At 40.8% G+C, this 27,493-nt stretch overlaps 1 protein-coding gene across 3 annotated transcripts in view; it reads left to right on the forward strand.

Moving 5' to 3' along the window:
* LOC110406847 (sodium/hydrogen exchanger 4-like) overlaps positions 1-26,891 on the forward strand; it is a 35,176-nt gene extending 8,285 nt beyond the window's left edge. Inside the window, exons 3-12 of one of the 3 annotated variants that reach the window (XM_021413856.1) lie at positions 640-899; positions 3,462-3,679; positions 8,360-8,562; positions 9,199-9,285; positions 10,543-10,613; positions 12,892-13,053; positions 17,148-17,244; positions 19,513-19,644; positions 20,163-20,253; positions 24,279-26,891. In XM_021413856.1, the coding sequence (XP_021269531.1) occupies positions 640-899; positions 3,462-3,679; positions 8,360-8,562; positions 9,199-9,285; positions 10,543-10,613; positions 12,892-13,053; positions 17,148-17,244; positions 19,513-19,644; positions 20,163-20,253; positions 24,279-24,580 (1,623 nt within the window). In that variant the 3' untranslated portion in view covers positions 24,581-26,891. Of the gene's footprint in view, positions 1-639; positions 900-3,461; positions 3,680-8,359; positions 8,563-9,198; positions 9,286-10,542; positions 10,614-12,891; positions 13,054-13,295; positions 15,695-17,147; positions 17,245-19,512; positions 19,645-20,162; positions 20,254-24,278 lie in introns of those variants that run through there. The other 2 variants (XM_021413864.1, XM_021413873.1) reach the window with 2 other exon arrangements.

Here is a 27,493-nt window from a genome sequence, read left to right on the forward strand (position 1 = left end):
CTTCCCTTCCCTTCCCTTCCCTTCCCTTCCCTTCCCTTCCCTTCCCCTCTCCTTCTTCCTTTCCCATTGCAGATGTGATGTTAGATGATGTTTATGCATCAAGCACTACTGAAGAACATTTGATATTTCAGAGTCCACCCAATGAAATGTGCTCAATTTACAGATCATACAGACTAGCTAAACAGGATTTATGTAAGAATTGCATTTTGCAGTTTCTGCCCTGCCCCATCATGAGTCAGAAAGAGAATGTGAGAGTGCATGTGGTCTTGGTAAGGTACCCAGCTGGGCTTTGAACATCTGGTACAAAAACAAAAAAGCATGAGTATTTTTAAGCATTTTTTTATTATTATTATTTTGTTACTAATATTTCAGTATTTTTCATCAATTGCATTGGATCCCTGACAGTTTTACTCTTTTTACATTACCATCTACCTACCCTCCATTTTTTTGCCACTTTCTGAACACTTGGAAAGCACCTAATTTGGGATGTGTTATGAGCCAGATGAGAGTTCAAATATTACTCTGCTGGTCTTCCTGAAGTAATATCTGGCACACATATGTACATAGATATATGTATCAAATGAGTAAGTGCAAGTTTCAGAAAGACATCTGACTGCTAACTCCTCATTTCGCACACAGGTGTTATACAACATCTTCATCGCCTTCACCCAGATGCACAGGTACGAAGAGATTGAATCCATTGATGTCCTCGCTGGCTTTGCTCGCTTCTTCGTAGTGGGGCTGGGTGGCATGCTGTTTGGCATTGTCTTCGGATTTGTTTCAGCCCTCATGACTCGATTCACCCACAACGTCTCTGCTATCGAACCTCTGCTGGTCTTCATGTTCAGCTACCTGTCATACTTGTGTGCTGAAATCCTTTACATCTCAGGAATCTTGGCGTGAGTATCCCTTATGGCTTTTCAGATGCTCTCTTGAGGGAAGGGACAATGTTTTGTGGAGATGGTTTGCTTGAGATTGAGGTAATACCAGCATTTTCAGTCCCTGGTCTACAAATTGTCAGTAAACAGCTTTTAAGGGATCTATAATTGCAGTGATAATTAGGAGAAGCAAGCCTACACTCAGCGTAGGCAGAGATGTACTGCTGTGGAGTAGATATCTGTGCTGACAATTTTTTGGATTTTTGCCCACTGGAAAAAAATCTTGCAAACTGTGCATATGATGTCTGGTGTTGCCACCAGCTGACAGTTTTCTGTTCCTCAGGGCATGAGGGAACAGTCAATCTCCGGTAGAACCAGTTCTGTGAGAGAATGGTTTGATAACAGGCTTCTGTATGTGCCTTTACTGCTAAGCATTCACCACTGGATAACAGTAGCTATGAAAAGTAATGAGTGTGGAGATTTAAAAAATTAGGAATGTCAGAGTAATTGCTCTTGTATACAGTTGTGAACATGAGTTCTAACATGATTTATTGGAATTACACTAGGTTTGAATAGCATCACTGGAAGAAGAGAAAGGAATAGGGGGTAAAAGGGAGAGACATTAGGATGGAACTGCTGGTAAGGACATTTGAAAGATCCTGCACCTAACAACTCTTCAGCAGAGTGAAGTGTAAATAAAAGGTCACTTGGCAAGGTGGCAAATCCTGTAGCTAGTGCTGTGAGATGCCATGGAGCTCAGTGATTGGCTGGTAGGTGGTTTTAAGCTCATGTGCCAGTGGAGCCTTAGTGGGCTTTGGTGCTCTTGGAGGAGAGGAATCTCCAGAAGGGTGCTCCCTTTGTTGGGGACAAGCCAGTTGACATAGCTAATAAACAAAATGATGTAGCTGTTGATGTTGAGACAGTTACATCTCCTCATCTCTACCTGTCAAACTCAGGTTTGGTTAGCTTCAGAGAACAACTGGGTTTGTAAAGCCAACCTTTACAGGATTGCTCTGGGAAGATAGATGAGAATATTTAACCACACTAAACAAGTATTTAGATAGGAATTATGTTTCCCTAAGCTATCAGACAAAGAAGTTGAGTCTTGGGCTCTGTTTTGCATCTTCAACACCTTTGCTCTGAGGTAACTGGTGACTTTAGATGAGCAATGTTAGACCTACTACATAGTGAGCACTAATATCACATGGGCCTTTTCTGACTTGCACTGCCCAGAATACTGCTTCCTTGCCTAATCATTGTGTTAGACTACATAGCTCTTTATTCTCTTACTTCTTATTTTTGTTAAGGTACTGAAATTATTAGTAATAAAAAATGTTAATATAATTGGGATTTTTTATTCCTACTGCTTCATTAAGGAAATTACTGCTTGTTTTAGGGATGGGAACTTATTGTCACCCTTCTAAATTATTGAGGAATTCATTCATTTTTCACTTGTACCATGAAAGTTGATTATGCATGTGCCTCTGAAAGTCAACAGTATTAAAATTTAATGCCTAATGGCATTGTCTTAGAATGTCCTTAGACCTGCTAAATGTCTCAGTTCTACCAGAATACCCTTGAGATTTCCTCAAGAGAAATTAAAAGAACAGAAACTAGATGTAGGTTTATTTAATGAGCAGTCAGTATTCTCCGAATTACAAGCTTGGAAAAATATCATCCCAAGAAGCCCCCAAAGACTAAATAGTATCAACAGAAACTAGATAGGTAATGGAATATATTATTAGCCTAGCACTGAATCTATCTAATATCTACAACTGTAGAAAATGAAGGAGGAAAGAAGAAACCATATTCAGTAGTGCTGCTTGAAGACTACTGCTCAGCATGAATACGACAAGTATCTGTGTTGGGTCATGGCTGATACCTCCGAAGCTGGCTCTAGCTTGACTAACAAGGACTAAAGAGGTGGAAAAAAATTTCCTTTCCTTCCTTGAAAGCATTTCTCACACCATGAGTAACTAAGAGGATTGAAGGACATATCTGTAGGGTAATTAAATTTTCCCCTGCTGTGCAGCAGTGGGCTTCTGTGGGAGGAGAATTTCTGAAGCTTGTCCTGGTCCTGCTGATCTGTCAAGCAGCTGGCAAGGAGCCACTGAAGTGTTTGGTCCCTGCATAGAACTACAGCCATGTTCTCCCACCAGCACCTCAAGGCAAAGATTACTCAGAGGCAGGTTATGTCCCTCTAATTAATACATCCACAGCCTGGTACAAAATTGACTGCCCTTTGTTTGAGACTCAAATATTTGATGCTTGGTGGTTGTGCGTTATGCGTTCAGAATAAAAAGGACTTTGAACGGGAATGTGATATCCTCATTTCCCCTCAAGGGAGGCTGACTGATTTGCTTCCTTTTTCCTGTATACAAAATGAATTCATAAAGCTGAATGAAGTTATTTTACTTAACTGAAGTAGCTAGCATTATTGAAGAAGTAAAATGCTACGTGATACTAGGAAGGTTAAAATTTGGTAGTGAAAAGTATAAATGAAGTCTCAAGTTGTTCTTAAATCAAAAACAAACAACAACAAAAACAGTTTGTGGCTGATCTCTGATATTTTACCTCCTACAGGATGACAGCATGTGCAGTGACTATGAAAAAATACGTGGAGGAGAACGTTTCCCAGAATTCCTACACAACAATAAAATACTTCATGAAGATGTTGAGCAGCGTCAGCGAGACCCTGATCTTTGTTTTCATGGGAGTGTCTACAGTAGGGAAAAATCATGAGTGGAACTGGGCTTTCATTTGCTTCACTCTGCTTTTCTGCCTCATTTGGCGGACACTGAGTAAGTCAGCTTTTGCGGACAACCTGGTCTGCATCTCTGAGAGAAACCTTTTGGTGCAAAAGTATGTTAGAAAAGCCTGTGCAGACTGGTATAACCAGTTTAATAATGAATTTACTAGGCGTGCAATACAGACAACATCATTTCACAAATCCACTTGTGCAGAAAAAGAAGGAAAAATATCAAACAAATCCTAATGCCAGTTTTCAAGCACAGACTATACAATTAGGTAAGAACAGAAAATGTTAAGCAAAATTGAAACATTACCATGATTATGCCTATATAGAAGCAGACATCTTAGTTGATTATATGCCCGTGGGTAAGTGGGCTTCATAATATTTTCATCATGTTGTGTAATTAACTTACTAATTACAGAATTAGCACAATGTACATCAGCACAGTTCTGGTCCTGGGTCCATAACATTAAAGGACCAGAGCCAGGAATGCCTGAGGCGTTTAAAAAGACGGAAGGTGAAAACAAGTGTTGATAGATGACAGGACTATCTATAATTCCTTTCTTATGCTACAGAGAGGCCACCTGGGCACTCTGCTGGCTTGTGTTCAGCCAGCCTCTGATCAGCACCCCTAGATCTTTTTCTGCCAGGCAGATTTCCAGCTGCTTCTTCTCAAGTTGATACCACCGCACAAGCTTGTGATCCACACTATCCTAATGATCCAGACACTCTCTGAAGCTTTAAACAACTAGAAAATAGTGCCTTTGAAATTATTCAGTTTCTACACACAGTATTTTCCCGTTCCTACAAATGTCTCCTACTTCCTCATCTATGAGGCTATGTCCCTCCAGCATGGTCAGAGGATTTCCTAGGGGATGTCATAATAGCTGTGGGACACCATTTCTCATCTTCTTCTGTTGACCAGAATGGGCCAGCAGAAACTTTGAAAAGCTGAGAAAGACAAGGAGGATGAATTGTGCTCTTTGTAAAGGTACAGGTTGAATGTATAGAGCTTTCCCTTGGCAAAGGTGAGGAGCCAACAGAGAGTCTGTGCACAATGATCAGAGGACCAGTGGATCAGAGAGACTAGTACTCCTGATGTTTTAATAGCTGTCTACTGCAGATCTTCTGATCTAGAAAAGGGGACGGACAAAGCATTCTATATGCACTGGAGAAAGTGTTACAGGCCCTGATACTCATGGGAGACTTTGACTATGCCAGTATCTGTAGGAAGGGCAATATGGCTATCCAGGAGTTTTCTGAAAAATATTGAAGAAAATTTCTTGATGCAGTTGGTCAATGAAACAACCACGAAATATGCTTTTTCTTCTCTTCTACTCACATAGAAGGAAGGAAGATCTGAAGATGTGAAGATCAAGGGCAGCTCTGACTGCAGTGTCCATGAGACTGTGAAGGATAAGATCTTAAGAGGAGTGAGCTAGCAGACAAACAGCAGGATTACAACTCTGGACTTTTGTGAGCAGATTATGGTCTTTTGAAGTAGATGTTGAATCTGGCAGTGAACTGGCTTGGACTGCTGGGCTCAAAGTGGTGTGATCAGTAGTGCAAAGTCTAGCTGATGGCAAGTAGCTGAGTGGTGCAGTTGACGTGCTATAGGGAAGGGATGCTATAGGGATCTGGACAGGCTTGAGAGGTGGGCCCATGCCAATTTCATGAAGTTCAGGAAGGCCAAGTGCAAGGTCCTGCACCTGAGCCAGGGCAATCCCAACCACAAATACGGGCTGGATGGAGAATGGCTTGAGAGCAGCCCTGAGGAGAAGGACTTGGGGGTGTCTGTTGATGAAAGACTCAATATGAGATGGCAATGTGGGCTTGCAGCCCAGAAGGCCAACCGTATCCTGGAGTTGCATCAAGAGAAGTGTGACCAGCAGGTCAAGGGAGGTGATTCTGCCCCTCATCTCTGCTCTCATGAGAACCCACCTGGGGTATTGTGTCCAGTTCTGGGGCCCCCAGCACAAGAAGGACATAAAGCTGTTGGAGCAGCTCCAGAGGAGGGCCATGAAGATGATCAGAGGGCTGGAGCACCTCCCCTACAGCAACAGGCTGAGAATTGAGGCTTTTCAGCCTGGAGAAGAGAAGGCACCAGAAAGACCTTATAACTGCCTTCAAGTATTTGAAGTGGGCCTACAGGAAAGCTAGGGAGGGACTTTTAGAAGGGCATGTGGCAACAGGACAAGGGAAAATTGTTTTAAACTGAAAGAGGTTAGACTTAGACTTGATATTAGGAAGACATTCTTTACTGTGAGGGTGGTGAGACACTGGAACAGGTTGCGCAGCAAGATTGTGGATGCCCCCTCCCTGGAGGCATTCAAGGCCAGGCTGGATGGGACTTTGAGCAACCTGGTCTAGTGGGAGGTGTCCCTGCCTATAGCAGGGGGGTTGGAACTAGATGATCTTAAAGGTCCCTTCCAACCCAAACCATTCTGTGATTCTATTATTCTATGATTCTAGTGGCATCCCTCAGGGCTCAGTGGAGAGATCAGCATAGTTTTCATTAATGACCTGGAGAATGGAGTAGAGCGTACACTCAGCAAGTGTGCAGCTGACACCAAGCTGAGGGAAGCAGTCAGTATCATGGACGGCAAGGCTCATATTCAATGGGAACTGAACAGACTGGAGAAAAGGGCAGAAAGAAAGCTCAAAAAGCTCAGGAAAAGTGAATGTAGGTATTGGCATCTTGGTTGCAAACACTAGCACAGGCTGGAAGCAGCTTTGCAGAGAAGGACCTGGCTAGGTAGACAGCAGGCTGAACAAAAGTCAGAAGTGTGCCTTTGTGATGAAGAGGGCCAACTGCATCCTACACTTACTAGCGAGCGTGTAGCCGATAGGTCCATGGAAGTGTTTCTTCCCCTCTATTCAGCAATGGTAAGAGTATCTGTTGTGTCTGGAGTGCTGCGCTCAGTCATGGACTCCCCAGTAAAGGAGGTCCTGGAGTAAGTGCAGTGGAGGCTGCCAGACTGGTGAGCACTGGACATACAAGGAGAGTCTGAAAGAGCTGGGTCTGCTCAGCCTGAAGAATAGGTAGCTTGGGGGAGACCCAATTGATGACTACAAGTACTAGGTCAGAGGATTGCACCCCAATTGGATAAGACTCAACCGACACAAGCTGGAGCAATGAAAATTCTAACTGGAGAGTAGGAACTCATTTCTTAATATAAGAGTGCTCCATTATTAGAAATGCAGCACAGTTCTCAGTCCTTGAAGGTCCTTGAGGGTATTCAAGACTTGATTGGAACTCTGAACAACCTGATCTGATTAGATGTACTTTGAGTAGGAGTTTGAACTAGATGACCTTCGAAGTTCACTTCCAACCTATGGTACTCTGAGTCTGGGACCAACTAAGTGTTTGCATTGAAGAACTGATGTTCAGATGATATTTCATAAAACTCTCAGGTAGTTCATCCCTAAGTCAAACATAAAAACAGAGCAGGAAGAAGATATTGGTTTGACCCTCAAAGTTTATAGAAGTTTCAAGATATTTGCCTTCAAGATCTTTGCCTTCCTAGAGGAAGGCATTTAACTAGAGGAAAAAGAGGAAGACCTATGAAGATGCAAATATGTGCGTGAGAACAGCTCTGTTATATAGTGATGACATAAGTACTCAACAATAGCGGTGACATGACTTTTGTGGGTTGACAGCAAGGAGGCGATAATTAAATATTTTCTTGCTAATCCTGGACTAAGCATAGTCTGTAAGTTTTTAAAGGCTTAATTTTGGAGACCGTATAGGAATATCTTTCTGATAAAGACAGAAAAACTGCTTTTGTAATACAAAAGTCACTTTGCTGCCACGTTTGTCTCAGACACCAAGGTGAGTGCTAAAGCTTTCCTGAGGAAGGCCAAAATATTTATCCTGAACTTGCTTGCTAAAATGACTGCATCATTTTCTCTGTAGCTTGAATAAGGTAAAAAGAATTGGCCCAAAGGTGACACCTCCATAACGCAGTTTCAGTCTGAGTAGTTGATGTCTAGCATAGTGTATTAGGTTTATCTGCCCAATATTCACCATTTATTTTTGCAGTGTAACAGTTTACACAAAATCATAAGATACGTGTGTTATGATAAAGATAAGAGAAATTCAAGCAATTAACTAAGTGTACTCTACAAAGCAAGAACTGCAGTCCTTACACAGACACAGACTGTCTGATTTATTTTAACTTCTTATTAACAGGGAAATGAAAGCTGAGAAATAAACAGAGAATTACAGAGACAATAAACTAGAGAATTCAAAATTAAAATGCTATTACTTTCTGCCTTTCAGTAAACCTGTCCACAGGACATGTTAATAAAGAACTGTTCAAACACTTTGGGCAGATCATGTGCAAAAAGTAAGAAACACTGCAAAGAAAGGCACAGGAAAAATTATTTTCTAGTGGTTTACCTCTTTTCCAGAGCATTTCAGAGAAGAACTGTGCAACATAAATATAGGAAGTAAATCTTTTCCCCTAATCTCACTTCAAAACCCGTAAGTACATTTAAAACTTGAAGCATTTAGTAAATATACTCTTTTTCTAAGATATTTTTTTGCATAAGGCAGATTCAACAGTTAGTCAAAGTTACAAGAACGAAAAATCAATAGAAATGTCTGTCAACAGCTGCCTGGGACAAGATGTTGTTTTGCTTTAAATATTGTCTTTTTCTGCTTGCCTAATAATAATGTTTTTTTGTTTGTTTGTTTCTGTTGCTGTTTGTTTTTTGACCTTTTTAGGTGTATTTGCCCTCTTCTACATTAGTAACAAGTTCCGAACATACCCCTTCACCTTCAAAGACCAACTCATTATTTCCTACAGTGGTCTTCGAGGAGCCAGCAGCTTTTCTCTTGCATTCTTGCTTCCAGCAAAACTCTTCCCAAGAAAAAATTTGTTCATTACTGCTACACTTGTAGTTATATATTTTACTGTGTTCATCCAGGTAACTGTATTTCTTAATGAGTTGTTTTCACATAACCGAAGTGACTAGGTTATTCCACTTTGCTTACTGTGCCCTGCAAGGAGGAATTGGATCTTCTAGATGTCCCATGCTCTTTCTTTCCCATACAAAGACCCCAGATACTTTAGGGAGTCCATGAGACACTACACACGTGTGGTTAGATCACTTAGATCCCATCAGGTGCTTAGATCCCATCAGAATGTTTCATTAAACCAGTTTTGTTTCTGTTTCCCTTTTTAAATGCTAGGTTCTCTAGCAGTGCAGTAGGGAACTGGGAGCAGCTGAAAATGGTTTCTACATTTAAAAAAGAATTAGTTTTGAAAATATTGAAATAAAAGGTTTCAAGATTGTAGGGCCTTCACAAAGACAACATTTTTGTTCAAGTGAAGGTTTTTTGTGAAAGTTGGCAATGAGTCAGTTATCTTAAATAGTTAAAATGCCTTGCTAAATACAACCTTGATTAAAAAAATAGCTGTATATATATATTAATTTTTTAAGTTTTAATCCTTTTCTGGTTTAACTCAAAATTTCTGAATGAAAATGAAATCCATTTGCTTGCTTTCTCTCTTTTTTGGGACGAAAGTTTATTAACATTTCATTGCATTGTTTCAAATGCAGGGAATCACAATTGGACCATTGGTCAGATACCTGGATGTTAAAAAGACCAACAAGAAGGAGTCCATCAATGAAGAAATTCACATGCGAGTAAGTTTTTTATGTCAGTAGCTGGTACCCTAAAAAGAATAAGAGAAAGGGTGTTTAAACACTGGATGCATTTTAGAACATTTGGAGGAAATCCTAGGCGTAATATTTAAAACATGATTATTCATTTGCATCCATAGTAAATGTCACATTTGTACCATAACAGTCACAGCATAGCAGTTCCCTTACATCTGGATACTTGTGACTGTGGTAGGAAAGATGCATAAAAGTAGCATTTATAAAATGCACTTATCATCCTTTCCAGCTAGATTTGTCAGATACCTTTGTTGCCATCCTTTGGTTGATTATAAACACATTGACACCGTGAAAGTCTTTAATAAAGTTTTACTGAACTGAAATGAGTTGAACCATTTGTCTGCAAATTTCACTCCAAATTATTCTGAGTAATGATCTTTTTCCCTTCCAAACATTTGCTTTAGCTTTCAAGTTACCAATATACAAAATAACAAAAAACTGCTCAAACTGACAGTAGCACTGAACAAAATATATGTACATGCTTTCTTTTTCACAGTAGGGAATATACCTGAAATTAACAAAAATGTTGTGCCTTAAACACATTCAAGGACATTGGTGAAATCAGAAAATCTCAACTAATTTGAACTTGAGGTGAACGTAATTCTTGCTATTTCAGCCTTTACACTTAACTTTGAACAACATTAATGTTTAAAAGCACAATGTATGGCTATATGTATACAAGAATTGGTCATTTTCTGTCTATTTCTATAATCCTGGAAACACAAAAAAGATGATTGAAAATTCTGATAAGAGTGAAGCCATTCTCATGACAGTATGCAAAAGCATCGGAGGATTTGCATTTTCAGGGTAAAAGGTAAGGTGTGGAGTACCTGGCCTCATGCATGCGGAAGGATGTCATATATGCGGAGAGGAGACAAGTGACAAACCCAAGAATTTAGGTTTTGGTCACGGTAGACAAAGAGGATAATGCTGTTTGGATGCTCAGTATTGTTTTCTATTGGGGACAGTCCTTTATGTGGGTCTGTGTTTTGCTAGGTGATGGTAAGATGGTGGTAGACTGACAGAATTGCCACTTCAATCAAAATATTGACACAGCAGCCAAGCACAGCACCTGTCACAGTGGCATAATAGGATACTGGCCTTGATTTTTAGATATTTTCAGAATTAATTCACCCTTCCCATTTAAAAATCTCAAAATTTTGTCAACAGTTGCATATTTGTGGTGACATTATTTTCTCATAATGGCCACTTTTTTTTCTCTAGCTGATGGATCACTTGAAGGCTGGTATTGAAGACATATGTGGACATTGGAGTCATTACCAGCTGAGAGATAAGTAAGCATATCTTACTCAGACTGTTACAATAAAATAGCCTATCATCCGTGATGTGAAATAAAAAAGGTAAATAGAATAAGAAATCCATCTCATGCCCCACGAGGCTAAAATAGCGTGAAAATATTTGAGACATGTGCAATATCTCTTTTTAAAGGTGAACTCCCGAGTAACCACTATCTCTTGGGAGTGCAATGCCTATATGCTGTCTGCTAAATTGCTTCTGCAAAAACAGGGAGAAAACGAAACCTTCTTAAAGAAAAACATGGTAGATAAACTCATGCTGCAGGCATCAGCCTGTGTATACAGCTTTGGCATAAGTCTTTTATTTGTGGCAGTGCTTCTTTAGAATTTAGATTGGATTTAGAATAGGAAGTGGTGTTTCACTGCTTTTCACTGCCAAGGGGCAAATATTACCCCTTGTAGGTCAGTACAGATTCAATAATAATTACCCATTTGTTCTTATAGGTCTTTGTACTCAGTCATGTTTACACACATAACATATAACATATTTAACACTGAAGGAAATAGTGGGATATAAGTATCTGTTAGCACAAGCAGATACTTTCAAGCTATCCTTTACTCAGAAACCACAGAACCTGTGTTAGGTCTTCTATGAGCAAGACGAGGTGATTTTTTGAAGCTTTGTGGATCTTCCAGGCATTGCTCAGAAGAGACCAACCCAGCATTCTGAGCTGCCTTCTTCCCCCAGTGCGCTCCATGGTCATGCTGGCCAACACCTCAGCATGTGAATGGAGGTGTGGGGACATACTCATCTTCCTTTCTCTCAGATGCTGTGGGCTAAATGTTATCTTTTAGGCTGTGCTTAGACTTCTGTGCTTCAGTCCTTTGGATTACCTTTCAGCACTGGAATCCAGTAATCTAGATTGGGGTCTGCTGGGATATGTGGCAGCTTCCATTATGACTGGGTTTCCCCAAGGGGGAGTGCAAAGAAAGCTGGTTCACATACAGTTCTTGTCCCAACAGGGTATGAGGATGCAGATAGGGCACGTGCCTGGACCTGGAAGCTAAAATGTCTTTTTGGTTCTCAAAGTAGGGATAGCTTTAGGCTATCCTCTGAGGCCACACCACTGCCTGTGCAGTCAATAGGCTGAACAAATCCCTTTTGAGGCAATAATTCCATTGAAATAACTACATTTCCACATTCCAGTGAGAAATAAATGTTATTTCCTCTAGACTCCACATCTATGCAACTATGATAATTTTGTCCAATTTTTTCATAAATGTGTTTCAGTTCAGAAGCAGATTCAAATAGCACAGTGTATGTGAAAACATTTAATGTAAGAAGATTGTATTCACTAGATTTTTTCTATGTAGTTTTAAAGATGCCTAGCACGTGTGTATCAGAATTAATTACCTAAGTGATGACACTCCAGGTAGCTCTCTGTTACACAGAAAAACATAGAGCCCCAATTCCAGTGGAAACTTTTATATACCTCTCTCTTCTATTAAGGTATAAAGACCAGATTTTAAGAAAAGAAAAAACATGCAAATTCTCTTGCTTTTTCTTAGCATTGTGGAGTGAATTACCTTGCTTGGTAAACTGTTCCTTTGAAAGAAAGCTGTGAGAGAATCTGCTGCTGTTCTGATAAACATCTGCCTGAAAGGACATACCTGTTCCAAACCACACACATACATTCACATTCAAATTATGCCATATGTTAGACGTATTTTACAATCTGCAGCATGCGTGCAGATAGCACTTTGTGGTCCATTCAATTCCTCTGACATTCAAAATACAAAGAAATATATTTTCTCCACTCTAATTGTCAGGATTCAAAATTATCAGCAGCATAATGGGCCCAAAATACTGTAACTACAGGGGCATTTGGAGCATTATTAGTGGCTGGCTGAATAGGCCAGGATTACTGTAAGAGCAGCTGCTGCTGTTATGCTCTATTAGAATACAACATTTGTACGAAAGCATGGAAACTGGCCACATTCTTTTCTTACAAATGTGGCATGGTTATATGCAAACACATACCCAACCCTTTTTTTTTTTTTTTTCTTTGATTGCAGCTTGATTCTTTCTTTTGTCCAGTGGGTTTCACAATCTTTATGGACCAGCAAACTGTGCTAAATGTCCCCCTAAAGGTCGCTGTTCAATTGTCCCTCAGGAGTCCACAGGTGCCTCCAATTTTGATTCAGTTTGTACTTCTGATTTATATATGTGTACATTTGAATGAACATCAGCTTATTTCCACAGAAATAATTTAAAAAAATCCTTTTCCTGCTCTTTATTTTGGCATTTCTTTTACAGATTTAAGAAGTTTGACAATAAGTATTTGAAGAAAATCTTAATTCGGGAGCATCAACCCAAATCCAGCATTGTGTCATTGTATAAAAAGATGGAGATAAAACAGGCCATTGAGATGGCTGAGAATGCCATGAAAATTTCACAATCATCCACAGCTTCTTTACAGTGAGTATGGGATTCTTTACCCTTTGCAGAGTAGAGACAGGAAGGAAGGTGAGAAAAATGAGGAACTACCCAAGCAATTTTATGACTTTTAACAGAGAGGTAGGATTACAAAAGTCAGCAGTGAGGAGAGAAGGTGTTGTTTCGGGCTGGCCCTTTGGCACTCATCATATTTGCACATTGATTCTTTATGCACAGAGTGAAATTTTAAGAACAATGACATTTTTTTCTATGATTTTCTTCAGTGGTGTTTGGAAGAAAAATCACGAATCAAGTGTGAAAGGGTTTTGCTCATCAGTGCCAGCTGCTGAGAGAAGTGAAGGAGAGAATAAAGGAAAGGTCTTGATTCCAGTATTCCACGCAGAAGAGAACGAATTTCCTTCTAGCATTTGCAGTTTTTATTGCTTCAGATTGCAATCCCTCAAATTTTCTTGCTGTATTTTGATTCTTCTGTACCCAGCATTAGCCAGAACATGTTTGCAGAGAAGACAAGAAAATGGAAAAAAAGACAGGAGGGGATACAGAGAACACTTTCTGATCATTATTCTGGATTTTCAATAGGGAAAATAAGGAATTTGCGTCAGTAAGGTTTCCTAGTTTTCTCAGTGCACTAAATGAACGCTAGTTCTCCCAAGGTATATGTTCTTTCCATTTTGCAGCAGCCTCTGGCATGGCCCAACGTATCTTCTTTACTGAATGCTCCTCTCACCTCACCCCAAAGAGTTCAAGTAACAACTGGAATGTAAACTAAAATCTCTCTTGAAACTGACATGATCGTGTCAAGATTCATCTACTTTCTTGAAACTGAAGTCAGCTTGCAGCGTAACACTTTTCTTTCTAAGTCATTCTTTGCCAAATGGATCATATTAAAAGAGATTGTGTGTCTGTCAGGCTCCTTTCTGTCTGCTGTATTCCCTCAACTGCTCCGAAACTAGAGTAAATGTGCAAGGTTGGTAGACTGTCTACGGCAAACAAACCATTTTCCTCTTCTTTTCTTGACAGAAAGAGAAAATAAGACAAATTGCTTCAGCTTAGTTCAGAAATTCTCTCCTGAGATAAGCATTTAGGTTGAAAAATATTCTACAATAAACAGCTGATATGATGGACTAAGATTTGCTCTTCTTTAGCTGTAATTGAATTTTACTGTGCATCAATCCGTGATGTACAGTTTTTCCTACTGTGATAGCCTTTTTAAAAATAAAATGTCACCTTTAAAAAAGATGTAGCTTTCCTGTAGCTTGGAAACTTTCTGGTCCTTGGGGGCTATGAGAGTGTTTCAGGAAAATACAAGTTTTCCCAACTCTGCTCTTCACAAGGTGTCCTTTGCTGAACACTGGAGCAGACAGGACACTGAGCTAATTGGATCTGTGGTCTGAGCTAATGCAGCAGTTCTTATATCTCCATTCTCCTGAGTAATTAAGTAAACTCACCTAAGACTAAAATGTTTCTGAATGAAAGCATGTGCAAATTCTTTGATTAAACACCATGTCTGTCCTTAGTTGGGATACAAAAATCTGGCCATGAGCAAGTAGAAATTTGAAGCCTAACTCCACCCTATGTCATATAAAGCAGTATTTGCAGTACCATGGTAGTGAGAAAAATTATCAGCACTTCTCATCACTTCTGCCGTGTTAGAGACACATGGGGAAATACTCAATCAAGGCAGATGTCTATTGCTGTGGATTAGCTCTATGCTCAGATACTGAATTCATGCGGGTGGGAGTCCTGTAGGTGGAGTCAGTATTCAATATGCACTAAGCATTTCCAATGCGAATTGGAGAAATGAAAATAGAACATTATGTTATGATGGCTTGGAGAGTATCAGCCTTAGAAATAAGCATTTTAAAGACAAAAGCACAGCCAAGCAAATAAAATTAAAACTGTGTTTGTATGGTTGCATTTTGGGGAAATACTCCTTACAAATACTCATTAGAAAGAGGGGTGATTCACATCTGACATTTTATTTATTTAACTCTCTTTAAGAGATAGGCTATAAGCATTCAAATGACTTAGGAATGGTCACTTCTTCTGTGCTAGCATGTGGACAGGTATGCAACTAGAAAGGTAAAGAGATGATCTGATGTCTACTGCTGGAGTTCTGCTCATTATTTCCTCCTGTTTATTCCCACTTCAAGGTGCAAAGACCTAGTGGAGACATGGGGAGAAATGAGGATCAGAAAGGTTATTCCCTGTGACATCAACATCATTTGTATCGGCTATGGTTATTCAATTTGCTTTACAAAAATGAACCAAGGCTGTGTTTTAGAGACCAGTATGAGTTAACAGGCTGATTGCCATTAGTCCCCAGGGGCCGTGCTTATGTTTGCTTTCACAATTGTGCCCTAGGTTCTCAGTCCCTGTGTTGTCCAAAGACACTGCAACTAGATGCCACTCAGAGACTGAATTCCTTGCTGTGGAAAGTAGTGTACATGTCCTACAGCCTGGGACATGCCAGAGTCAATATGGGAGAAAGGTGCATTGAAAGCGCTCACCTAAGCCTGGGAATTTGGAATTGTAGGACAGAATCATAGAATTGCTCAGGTTGGAAAAGACCTTCAAGATCATCAAGTCCAACCGCAACCTAACCATACTATCCTAACTCTTAACAACCCACCACTAAATCATGTCCCTGAGCACCACATACAAAAGGTTTTTATGCACATTCAGGGATGGTGACTCAACCACCTCCCTGGGGAGCCTGTTCCAGGCTTAACAACCCTTTCTGTAAAGAAGTTTTTCCTGATATCCAACCTAAACCTCCCCTGGCACAACTTGAAGCATAACTGGATCCTCTCAGTGTTATCCCTGAGAGCTGGAAGCAAGCAAAAACCTATCCAAGCAACCAACTAACCAAGCAATCAAACAAAAACACTAGCTGGATTGAAATTAGGTGGTGGTGTTGGTCTGTTTTCCCTGCTGGTGAATATCTAGGTTTGTTGGTGGTGGTGCTGAGAATTGATCAGTGTCCATCATACGTTTGTTGGGAGGGATTTCTTGAAGCCAAGATAAGATTTATGGTCAAATTCAGAAAAAGAGTACTTTTCTCTCCCTCTCTTATTAGATTATAGTACAAAATTATGGTAATCTTGTTGAACTAGCTGTGATTGCAGAGTTCAAGCATTTTTCAGATGATTACAGCATATCCTTAATTAAGTTTCAATCTACCTTCCTTTTGTGTTAGAATTTATTATAGAGGGAGTAAAAAACACAGTTACACAAAGCTCTGGCAATACTGTTCATTGATAATAATCCAGTCTTTAATTGCACAATTTGCAGGCAGAACTTTAAGAATATCACTTAGTTGAGAATAGAGATTTATGATAAAAATTTAAATAAGAGAAAAGAAGGAAAACTGAGAAAGGAAAAAAACAGAAACAAAAAGATGAACTCAGACTGGTTCATCCTGGATAATGACTTTCTGTTTCCCTTTCTTTTCTTGGGAATTGAGCTGAACACTATCTCTCACACAGATTGACTGATTTAGTAAATCCAGTTAACGTTTCACAGCAGCCTTCATCTATTGTTTTGCTAGTGAAAAGGCCAGGCAGTTACAAATGACTGTGTGCTTCTTGTCCCAGTTTGCTAAAAATGCAAAGATTACTATCTTTTAGGTAGTTCTTTCATTTCAAATAAAGAAGTGGGCTCAACACCAAGGAAACCGTACAATTTCTCCTAGCCACAGAGTAGATCTCTCAGGTTCTTTAGTTAAGATGTGCTTTATTTCTTAAGGCTGTGCTGAAGAGGAGTTAAAACCAGCAGGACAGCAAGGCCCAGACAGTGAGACCCTGATGAAGAACAGATTCAAACAGAGGAGGAAACTGGAATGCCTTCCTTGCTCAGTCCAAGATATAGAGAGTTTCTGCTGTCAGCTCTGTGAAGACTTTGGGCCATATCTGACCACCCTTGTGTATTGAGAAAGCTCAGGAAGGAGTCAAGCCTGTTGCATTTCATTCAGCTTTGGATGATTTTGTGGCAGCACTGCTCACTGAAAGGCTCTTCACAGTCTTCTGTTTTAATGCTGAAAGGAGATCATGATTCATTTGATGGCAAGAGCATTTAATCAGCTTAATATTGTATTTAAACTTATTTATTTACAGGCGCTGTAGAAACTGGCGTGAGCACAGGCTCTCCCCTGCAGAGGTGGAGTCCATGAGGGATGTCCTGGCCCATAACCTGTACCAAGTGCGACAAAGGGTGTGTGAGTGACCTGCTCTCATGCAGTATTTGCTGACTGAAAGCTCTTGTTTGCCCTCCCCACCTCATGGCAAGGGCGGTGGTAGTGATGGACCGGCAGCAGCTGTGCGGGGAAGGGAAGGAGTCCTGCCTGAGTGGAAAAACGGAAAGAGGGATTTTCCACCAGCTTTTCACTCTGACAGCAGTGGGAAAAGCTAAGAATATCCAGGAGTGAGCTGTAGAGGTCAGGCTTCCCTCACTGTACCTGCACCTCAGAAACAGCCTTTCAGGCTGACCTTCCAACCCTCTCCCTGCAGGCATGCATGGCTTGTAGCCTGCTCCTGCTGCTGAAGCCCACTGGTCCCTACAGCCACGTGGGCCACCTGCCTCACCCCGTAGCTCAGCCCATGTATTTGCAGCAACAGGCACAGGTGTGTTTTCTGAGCAAGCCACCTGTAGAGGAGTGTCCCACCAAAAAGGCATAGTGCAGCCCCTCAGAGACCCAGCACATTGCCAATGCTTGGGAAGTGGGGAAGGTGCCTTGAGTGGCAGGACAGTGGATGGGGGCACATGGGGCTGGCAGCTGCTAAGGAGCCCTGGGGTAGCAGGGCTTTTCTGGGGACAACAGGATGGCAGGTTGCCAGCAGCTGTGAAACTGCACTGCAGAGGTGGTAATCATCACGTAACTCAAAGTCAGTTGGGAGGCAGGCTGGTGCATCCTCCCTCTGCGTGGGAGTTACAGTTTCCCCTCAGCAAAGGAGGAAAAAAGAAAAATTCCACATCCTCCGGAGCTTCATCTGGCAGAGTTTTGTTGTTCCCCCCAAAAAATAATACCTTAGTGGGGATTTGTTTTACAGAAATCTGTACTGATTCTGATGCAGCCCAAGACATTCTATCTACTTAATTCAATCTTGAGCCCAGAATATGCAACTGTACAACTGAGTGATCTCATGCAGCAGTGAGTTGGAGAGGATATATTACAGTAACCTTGAAATTATGCAGATAAACTAAGCTAACTCGTGAAACACACATTAGCTAGAAAATGCTAGGCCCTGCTCATTTAACTATGTCACTATTAATATGATATTCATTCTCAATTTTGTTTGATTTGCCACGGCCAATTATCCTTCTAATATTAATTTCTTATCTTGCCAGTAACAATTTGCATATATGGCTGCCTTCATTTAGATAGCTGAAATGAACTCTCTCTCTTCAAAATCAATTACAATAATGACCATTAGTGCCAGTCACTTCCTATGTGGCATTGAAAACTGTGTGCTTTGGAAATGAAAGATTGGAAGTAAAGTAATACTGCTTCTAATACTTCACTTTAAACTTTGAAGACATGGGGACACTTTGCCCTGCCAGACCAACTTCACAAGGAACCATTCAAGTGAGATTTAGACCAGATTCTGCACTTATGTTTCTCTTAACTTAAAGTCCTTCCGTTAAACTTTTTTTTAAAGGCAGAGAATTATTCTCTTTTCCTCTGTTTCACAAGATATAAGCAGTAAATTAAGAAGCTTATCCTAAAAAAAAGTTCAGTGTTAGGATAATACTGAGGTGTAATATTAAGGGATTAAGGTCCAAATATGGAAAGCAAACTGAGCTGTACACTGCCTTCTGGAGATACGCTCTTAGCATTATCTTTGCCTCCCAAGCATGTCTGCAACTTGCTCTGGCTTAGCAGTATTAGTACCAAAGTTCAGAGATGGATTAACAAGCTATCTGTCTCTTGGGACCTGCCTCAGATCGGTAACTCCCAATTCCATGACCAGAAGAGGACTGAGAAAGGAAGGTCAAGCTCAGAGGTGTTAGCAGGCTTGTGCAGGTAGATATGTTTTATGGTGCACTTGGAGCTGACGTGAGTCTATCAAAAAGGGCACTGAAGTCATAGAGTCATTAAGGTTGGAAAAAAACACTAAGATCACCTCGCCCAACCACCAATCTACCCCCACCATGCCTACTAAACCATGTGCCACAGTGCGACATCCACATGTTTCTTGAAGACTTCCAGGAACAGTGACTCCACCCCCTCCCTGGGCAGCCTGTGCCAGTGCCTCACCGCTCTTTCTGAGAAGAAATTTTTCCTAATATCCAGCCTGAAATGTAGCCTTGCTGAGCAGGAGCAAGGTTTGTGTGAGGCTGCCTTTTTGCACAAGGTACAGAAGAGACCCTTGTCAAGTTGGTAGTGTGCCCTTGGCCATGCTTATCTATTGGGCTGCGCAGCTTTGCCTTACTGACATCACAAGTGCAAAGGGAACTAACGGGGTGTGCTTTCTGTTACAGGCACCATCATACAACCGCCACAATCTGCCTTCCAACACTAGCAAGAAACAGGCCCAGGAAATCCTCATCCGTCGGCAGCACAGCCTGAGGCAGAGTTGCAGGAAGGGGAATAGCTTACCTTGGGGTAGTCCGGTACCTGTTATGCAATCTGCTATTCCTGTAATCAAAACACAGAAAAATGCCACTGCTTCTCTGTAAGCAGGGAAAGAGACACCCATTGGTATATGCTTTTTGCCACAATTAAAATGGATACTCTCTTCAACGTGGTCATGCAGCACCTTAGAAGAAAGGCCTTTGCTTAGCATGCAGACAGCAGCATTTCTTATGCCCTACCTCTCTATACATTGGTCAGAAATCACCTACTGTGGCTGTAAGAAGTAATGTAACTTGCATTGTTTTGGCATGTATAAAATAAGAGTAAGATTTTTCTGACCAAATGTGGGCAATGGATAGCATAGACATTTACAGCTGAGATAATCACAGTTAAAGAAGAAAAATAAGTTTTTACTGGACAAAGTTTTGTTTAATTCTTAGTAGTTACCTGAAATAGGATAGGTGAATCTTAGAAGAGCATATTCCTATCCATTGACTAAACAGAGATTTTTGCTGGAGGTGAAGTTGAGTTAAACCCATTTTTTCTCTGTGCACAGGTTAATATCATGACCGTGCGCTATCTCTCCTTGCCACAGGGCCACAGTGGGCAGCCCACTAGGCGGAAAGCCAGGCATGTTACTTTTACAGGTAATGGAAATGTTTTACGCTGTATACTGCTCTAGGAGTGAGATAATTGGTCAGTTGTTTGATGAATTTAACAGTACACAATGAATCCTCCCAAGGAAGTCCCTGGTCTCTTTAAATGAGCTACACCCTTCTATCTTTTTATCTCCACTGTTTATATGGTTATGACTGCTGCAGTTTCTGTCTTGTTCAGCACCGCCTACTTTTCTCTATTTTCCTCTTGCACAAATACTCCTGTGATCGCTGCAATTTAGCAAGCACATGATGACTTCCGTGTAAGCCCAAGAAAGCAAACTGTTTCCTGCAGCCCCATAGACAAAACTGCAAGCAGAATTGTTAGGAGATGCTTATGCCACTAGCCTGATAGGGTTGAGGATGACACACGTCCATGCCCACATCTCTATGTCCCAGGAGTGAGGCTGAGAAGGAGCTCCGAGCAGCACACCCACGTACCATAATTCAGTGTACACACACACATGGCCGGCTGCCCCAAGTAGCACAGTAAGCACAGCACTCCCACAGTCACACAGCACGAACAGCCTCTTCCTGTTTCCTTCTCTGGCTGAACAAGATGAAAGGCTGGTAATGGAGAACTCTGCAGACACATGCACACACATACACACACAGTCCCCCAACACAATCGTGCACAGTAGATCCCTCTATAACTGGCCTTGGACACCCAGTCTTGCCCCTAGCTGGCTCCTGGATCCCCTAGTCTCCCCTCGCCTTGCATTTAGAGATACATGCATACAAACCAGCCTCGCTGGTACCTTGTCCAGTCTATGGCTCTACCAGTAGCCAGCCACAGACCCCGTGCTCTCTCTAATCACTGATCTGGACCTCCTGGTCCACTCAATAGCTAACTCACAGACCTGTTCTCTTCAGTGTCTGCCATGGTTGCTCTAGCACTTACTTCCCAAGCCTCTTATCCTACTGGCTTGACGATAGCAAGAAATTTTGCACTGAGATATGCACCTACACAATATGTATGGACCTCAGTCTTTCTGATTGCTGTACTCAGACCTTCATACACACATGGACGCTGTACAGGGAGCTGCTCTCTAAGGAAAACAGAAGTAGAGTTTAACAAGAAGACAGGTAAGGCTGTCTTGATTAGGCATAAGGCATACGGCGTGGCTGCACACACATACTGATCAGTCTATCCTACATGCAGCCATCTCCTTTTTATCCCATTTTTCCTCTGTTTTTTTCCTGCACTTGTTCCTCCCCAAACCATCCTGATCCTTTCCTTTACACACTTATGGTTCCTTCCCTAAACATCCTCTAGTAAGTAGTATATGATCCCAAAATACTCTGCCCTGGTATCCCAGCAATTACCTGGTCTCTTTTTCCCTTTTTCCCAGCTTGCTCTCTGTGAACATTTCTGTAGTAATTATTGGACAAACTAACTAGCTAGACATTACTTTTTGAGTTACTGTTTGTCCACAGTCATATGCAGACCAATCTTCACATTCTAAATAAGTAGTCAGGGATGGAGCAACACTGAATTGCCCAATGAAATGCAACAGTAGTGTCAGAGAAAACATGGAATTTAGGACACTTGAATAGCCATCAGTATTTCCTTATGTAATGTCCCTGACTCCTTGTGAACTTTTGTTGTGATTCAGAAATATAATCGGCTACCTCTGAAAATTACCTTTCATTTCTGGCAAAATTAACTAGAAGTGATTGAAACCATATTTTTAATCATCATCTTTATATCAAAAATTGCATGTCAAAGATATTTCATGCACGTGCAAAATTATTTTCTTCCTTCCCTTTCTGTTTTGCTCTGAAGTAAATCAAAAGAGATTTCTGTAGGCAAACCATCCCCCTGGTGCTAGGTACCTACACATGTGGTGGAGGCAGAACAGAAACCTGTCTGTTTAGAAGTGAAGGTCAAAGTTATTCAAGGGGGTTTTTATTTTTTATTTTTTTTCTTGAAGAGCAAATTCTTTTCTTTTTGGTTTGTCGGGACATCATGGTTGGGGCTATGTGTTTTTTTGTGTCTTTCTAAAAGACTCAAATTGTTCTATACATCAACCTCAGACCTAGAAGCCTTTCATACACTTTCAAAGGACCAAGTCTTGCTAGCACAGGTAGGTACATTATTTTAGGGAACAACGAGTAAATCCTGAAGCAGTTAACATTGGTATATTTTTACTAGTAGCTAGGTCTGCATTTGAGACCTGTCTTGTGATATATTTGAATAATTATACTACTTGATCTGGTTTCTGACTTCATAAAACTTCACAAAATATTCTGTAATGTTCTTAAGAAAATCAACTACATATGAAATTCAAGGGTGAACAAATTCCACTATAGTCTCTGTCCAATAAATAATTCAAAATGAACTCATCTAAATATAGTCTTATTACTTCTTGTTTCTACTAGAGCGTAAAGGTTCTCCTGCAGTTAAAGGGGGCTTACTTTAAATTATCAGATGGAAGGGAAAACAGGATGGGGAATAATAAAGGTATAGAAATCAAACATGTCAAATAGTTTAGAGTTGTATTTACTTTGAAATGAACATTCAGTTAACATTCTATGATTCTCAGATCTAGTGTAGAATGATGTAGGTTGGAAGAGACCTTAGCATTCATACCACTTGAAATGTCTACACCAGGAGAGAGCCATGCAAAATGCCTCTTGTAATCAGTGTTAAGAAGAGATGAGCAGTAACTGAAAAGAGAAATACTCAGGGTGCAGGAAATAGAACAATAATCTCATATATACATGTATGCCTCTGGAGAGAGAAATATCACTTACCTATGCCTAGATGTCTTTCTGGAGTAAGCACCCTCCGGCAAGCTTGGTTTAACTCATCACAAGCAAAAATTTTAGTAAATGGGAGGACAGAAGTGACTGCAAATATATAGATCCCTGAAGTAACAGCTCTTCATGTCATTCATTAAAGAAATTGTTTCTTTGGCAGTATGTTTCAGTCATAGCTTGTGGCACTGATGTCCTCAAAGAACTAAGTAGAAACCCTTCAAATTTGAAAATATCTGTCCTGTTTTATTGCTCATGGATGCCTGTGGTATGTCCACATGGTCTAACAGAAGGTTCTGTTGTTGAAGATTTGCGCTCCTACTCTGTGGAATTAAGTGCAGGTGCATGTCCTCTTATTTTGTGCCAAAAATCTAGTCAATATTAAATGTAAATAACTTAATAGTTACTAAGTTGTAATAATTTCATAAGTTTGGACTGTGTGACTATATCTAATACCTGGAAGCTTTACCTGCAGCAGGATATGGTCTAATTTTATTCTTCACGTACCTTTATCTCTCTCTCTCAAAACTTTCTAGCTTGTTAGGAGTTGTTTCTTAAGTTAACTAATTTGCTAGTGAGTAGTCAGACTACATGTGGCCTTAAAAAGAGTAAAAAAGTACATTTCGTAAACTTACCAGGATAAAAGAGACAGGGCCTATTGCAGTCACATTTTTATTGTGTACTTGCAGCACTGCAAGCTGGTAGGAGTAGGTCTGACACACCCAAGGTAATCAAAGGACCATAAAGTCAAACTCTTGGGTTCAAGTGAAACTGTTTTCTTCCCAGCTCTTAATAACAGATGACTGGTTATCTAGATTTTCAGTGGTTCTAGGGTCTTTGTAGTCACTGTTTGATTTCTGCTGTGAGTTTTACAATGTTTTTTCAACCATAGCACTAGATATATTCATGAAATCAGTAGAAAGTTGAAAGATGCATGAAGGAACACTCTTGTCTGAGAAAGTATGAGTTGCTTCACGAGATACGGAAAGATATCTGAATGTGTTTTCTCAGTGGGGTTTCAGAGTAGAGGCAAGATCAATAAGATCTTTTATACTGGGATGAAAGTAAAGATTTAGGGTTGTTTTTAGATCTTGACTGCTCTCTTAGTCCATAGCAATTACTTAAAATGTTTCCATTTCAAATTTTAAAACCATAATGTTGTATAATACTGAATACCATTTAACCATCTTTGTCAACACCATGGTGTTTCTCTTTTTTTTTCTTCATCACAAGAATTCTTTGTTATCTTCTTTCAGATCACCCCAGAAGTAACTCTGAGGCTGGGATCCCAGTAAAGTTCAAACCCCAGCCCCGACTACGACCACTTGAAGCAAAGCACTACCAGGAGGAGCTGGTTCCAATGGCACTCTTGAGTAGACGCGATCTTTCATCCCGTTTGTCGGGTGGAAGAGGAAATGCGATCAGTCGGCATCATTTCACCAGAGCAGACAACCGAGCTGCAATGCCAAAGCCTCGATGCACTGTGAGAAAACTACAGGGGTATGAGTCAGAAGAAGAGACAGAAATGATGGCACCAGCTAGGCCATTAGACATATGAGGAGAAGAGCAATGTTTGCATCTCTAGGGCCCTCTGTGCACTGTTCCAGAGAAAATAACAAAGCTCTTATGTGAACCAAACCACAATTTTCCTTTTGGGACCAGTGCATTCATTCTCGTATCACTTTTAAGTACTGTATCAAGGTACTTAGTGGCTCGAGGAAGACTCAAATTCTTATATGTTTATATTAAGCTGGCTTTTCAGCAAAACAATGCAGGAAAGAGAGGAACATGATCTTTGTAGGGATTTGTGCATGGATTTAGTTAACAACAGTTGGGCATAGGCAGTGTTGTAGTTGGGAGCTGATGTTGCCTTCTTCTGTTCTAAACTATGGATTAAATTCAGGGGAAAGAATCTCAGGTGATAAGGATGTGGTTAAGACATGTGTGTCCAGACTGATAACTTCAAAGCTCTAGGCAAGTTGAAGCTCGGAGTAGCTGAGATGTTCCAAGTAAGGATGGGGAAAAAAGGCATTTTTAGGGCACCTAAATACCACTGAAGATTCCCAAAAGGGTACATAAGTGAAAATAATTATTTAGTGGGCATTTTCAGCACTTGGCTGTCTACTGGCATTCCAGGTTTCGGCTTTGGAAAAGTACCTAAAGTGAGTTACAGGATGGCCTGGGATTCCTGCAACTTCAGCGTGGAGACATCTATCACCCACCTACAATGTTTTTTGATGAAGAAAGGAGACATCCTGGTACTAACAAATCCAGAGAGTACTCTTCTGGAAGGGGTGCTGTTTGGAGACTAACACAAAGATCATATTTTTCAAATATGAGACAGCAAGGATGTGCAAAATAGTCCTGTGCTTATAGCTCTAGTCTAGTGAGCCAGAGGTTTTGATCTTGGGGCAGCTAACCTCAATCTCTCACTCCCACCTTGCTGGGGGTGCCCAAATCACTAGGCTACTCTTTGCACTGAAGCTGGACCTGCACCTTAGGTGGGAAACAAGAGATGGACAAAAAGGGAGTGTCTGACTTTGTAGCCTGGTGGCTAGCAGGAAATGAAGGCTCTATGTTGTGCTGCCGGGTTTTTAGGATCGTAGAAGCATAGAATCCTCCGAGTCGGAAGGGACGTTTAAAGGTCATCTAGTCCAACTCCCCTGCAATGAACAGGGATATCCACTAGTAGATAAGGTTGCCCAGAGCCTGATCCATCCTGGCCTCGAATATCTACAGGGATGGGGCATCCACCACCTCTCTGGGCAACCTGTTCCAATGCCTCACCACCCTCACTGTAAGAGACTTTTTCCTTATGTCCAACCTAAATCTCCCGTCTTTAATTTTGAAACAATTTGCCCTTGCCCTGTCGCAACAAACCCTTCTAAAGAGTCTGTTCCCTTCTTTCCTGTAACTCCCCTTTAGATACTGAAAGGACGAATGCCTGTATGTTGCACAGAGAAGCATTTGCTAAAAAAGCAGAAATGACCAGGGGCACCTTCACTTGAGCCTCTGGCCTTCCAGCTCTCCTATTGAGCTCCCTTTTCAGATGACTCCATGTACCCATGTGCTAATTTCAACAGCAGATCTCCCTAATGGTAAGGACAAGGGAAGCAAGAAGCTGTGGGCCTGGGATATATTAGATAAAGTCAAAAATGCCAGTGAAAAACACTGGTCACCTATTGTCTCTGACAGAGCTTCTTTCTGCAAAATGGAAGAAGCATCACCAGTGTTGTTAAATTGCAGGTGAGCAGATTTTATACAAAGGAATAATTTGAGTCCAGAAGTCCATAAACTCAATCTTACAGCTTCACTAAACTCAAATCTGCAGCTGAGAAATGCACCAAGTTTGGTCACTTTCTTCAAGTTTCTCTCTTCTACTCAAAGCTTGCTTAGATATCCAATATGAGATCTGTAAGTGTACTGCAGGAAGCAGAGAGATAAGAGATAGTGATGACAGTGATGCCTTTCTGATTCTGGGGGAAGATCTCACTGTTAAGCACTTGTCCGAAAGATCTTTGGAGTGTAGGTTATGACTTCATCACATTTCTTACAGTGGTTTTCTGATTCAGCAGAAGTAGCATCTAAACTTACAAATTTGGAAGGCATCACTGGAGAAAGAAAAAATAAAAGCCCTTTCTTTTTCTCATATTTGAAGTTTTTTATATTTAGCAGATCATAATGAATGATCTATACTGAAACTGTACACAGCTTTCTGAATCTTATGTTCTGTTTGCATTTCTTCATTGTGCCAGATAAATTATCCAGCTTCCTCTTATGAAAGGGTAAGCTTTGTCTTTTGTACTGACAATAAGCAAACAAACACAGTTCTGTATCTGAAAATCAACAAATAAACCCTGCTCACCAAAGATGTGTTCCAGATAGTCTTTAAACAAAAACCTTATGTCAGATCTCAATCCTACAGCAAATTACACTCACATATGATTAATCTCAATGAAAACATTATTTTAAGAAAGAAAAAGAGTGATCATAGTGCAATTTAAGACTTGATTTTCTATGAGTTACCCAGTTGTCATACAAAATTTAACTGAGGGCAAAATTAGCTCTCATGTGAGTGGTTGCACAGCTGATGTAGCTGCATGGGAGGGGGAAAAGAGAGATGGGATCTGCTTCTGCATCGTGGGGTCAGAAGGAGGCAGGATCTCCAAAACCAGGATGGAGTGATGTGGATTGGAGGCAAACACTGAGGATAGTGATGAACAGAAAGTGGCACTCTGAGAGGACAGTGAAGAGAGGATACTATTCTGTCTTCAAAGGGAGGCTCAGGAGGGAGATTAAAGAGGAGTTACTGTGAGCTGCAAAGTCAGCATTTCCTCTTAAGAAGATTTAATGAACAGTTTGTCTGGGGAAACTGGAAGGGTACAAACTCTGTGTGAGATGAGGAAGGTGAATGGAACCGTAGCATGGAATAGAACTAGATGTGGATTGTGAGAAAGTCTGTGCAATTTGG

The sequence above is a fragment of the Numida meleagris genome, chromosome 1, assembly GCF_002078875.1.
Source record: "Numida meleagris isolate 19003 breed g44 Domestic line chromosome 1, NumMel1.0, whole genome shotgun sequence".
Taxonomy (NCBI): Eukaryota; Metazoa; Chordata; class Aves; order Galliformes; family Numididae; genus Numida; species Numida meleagris.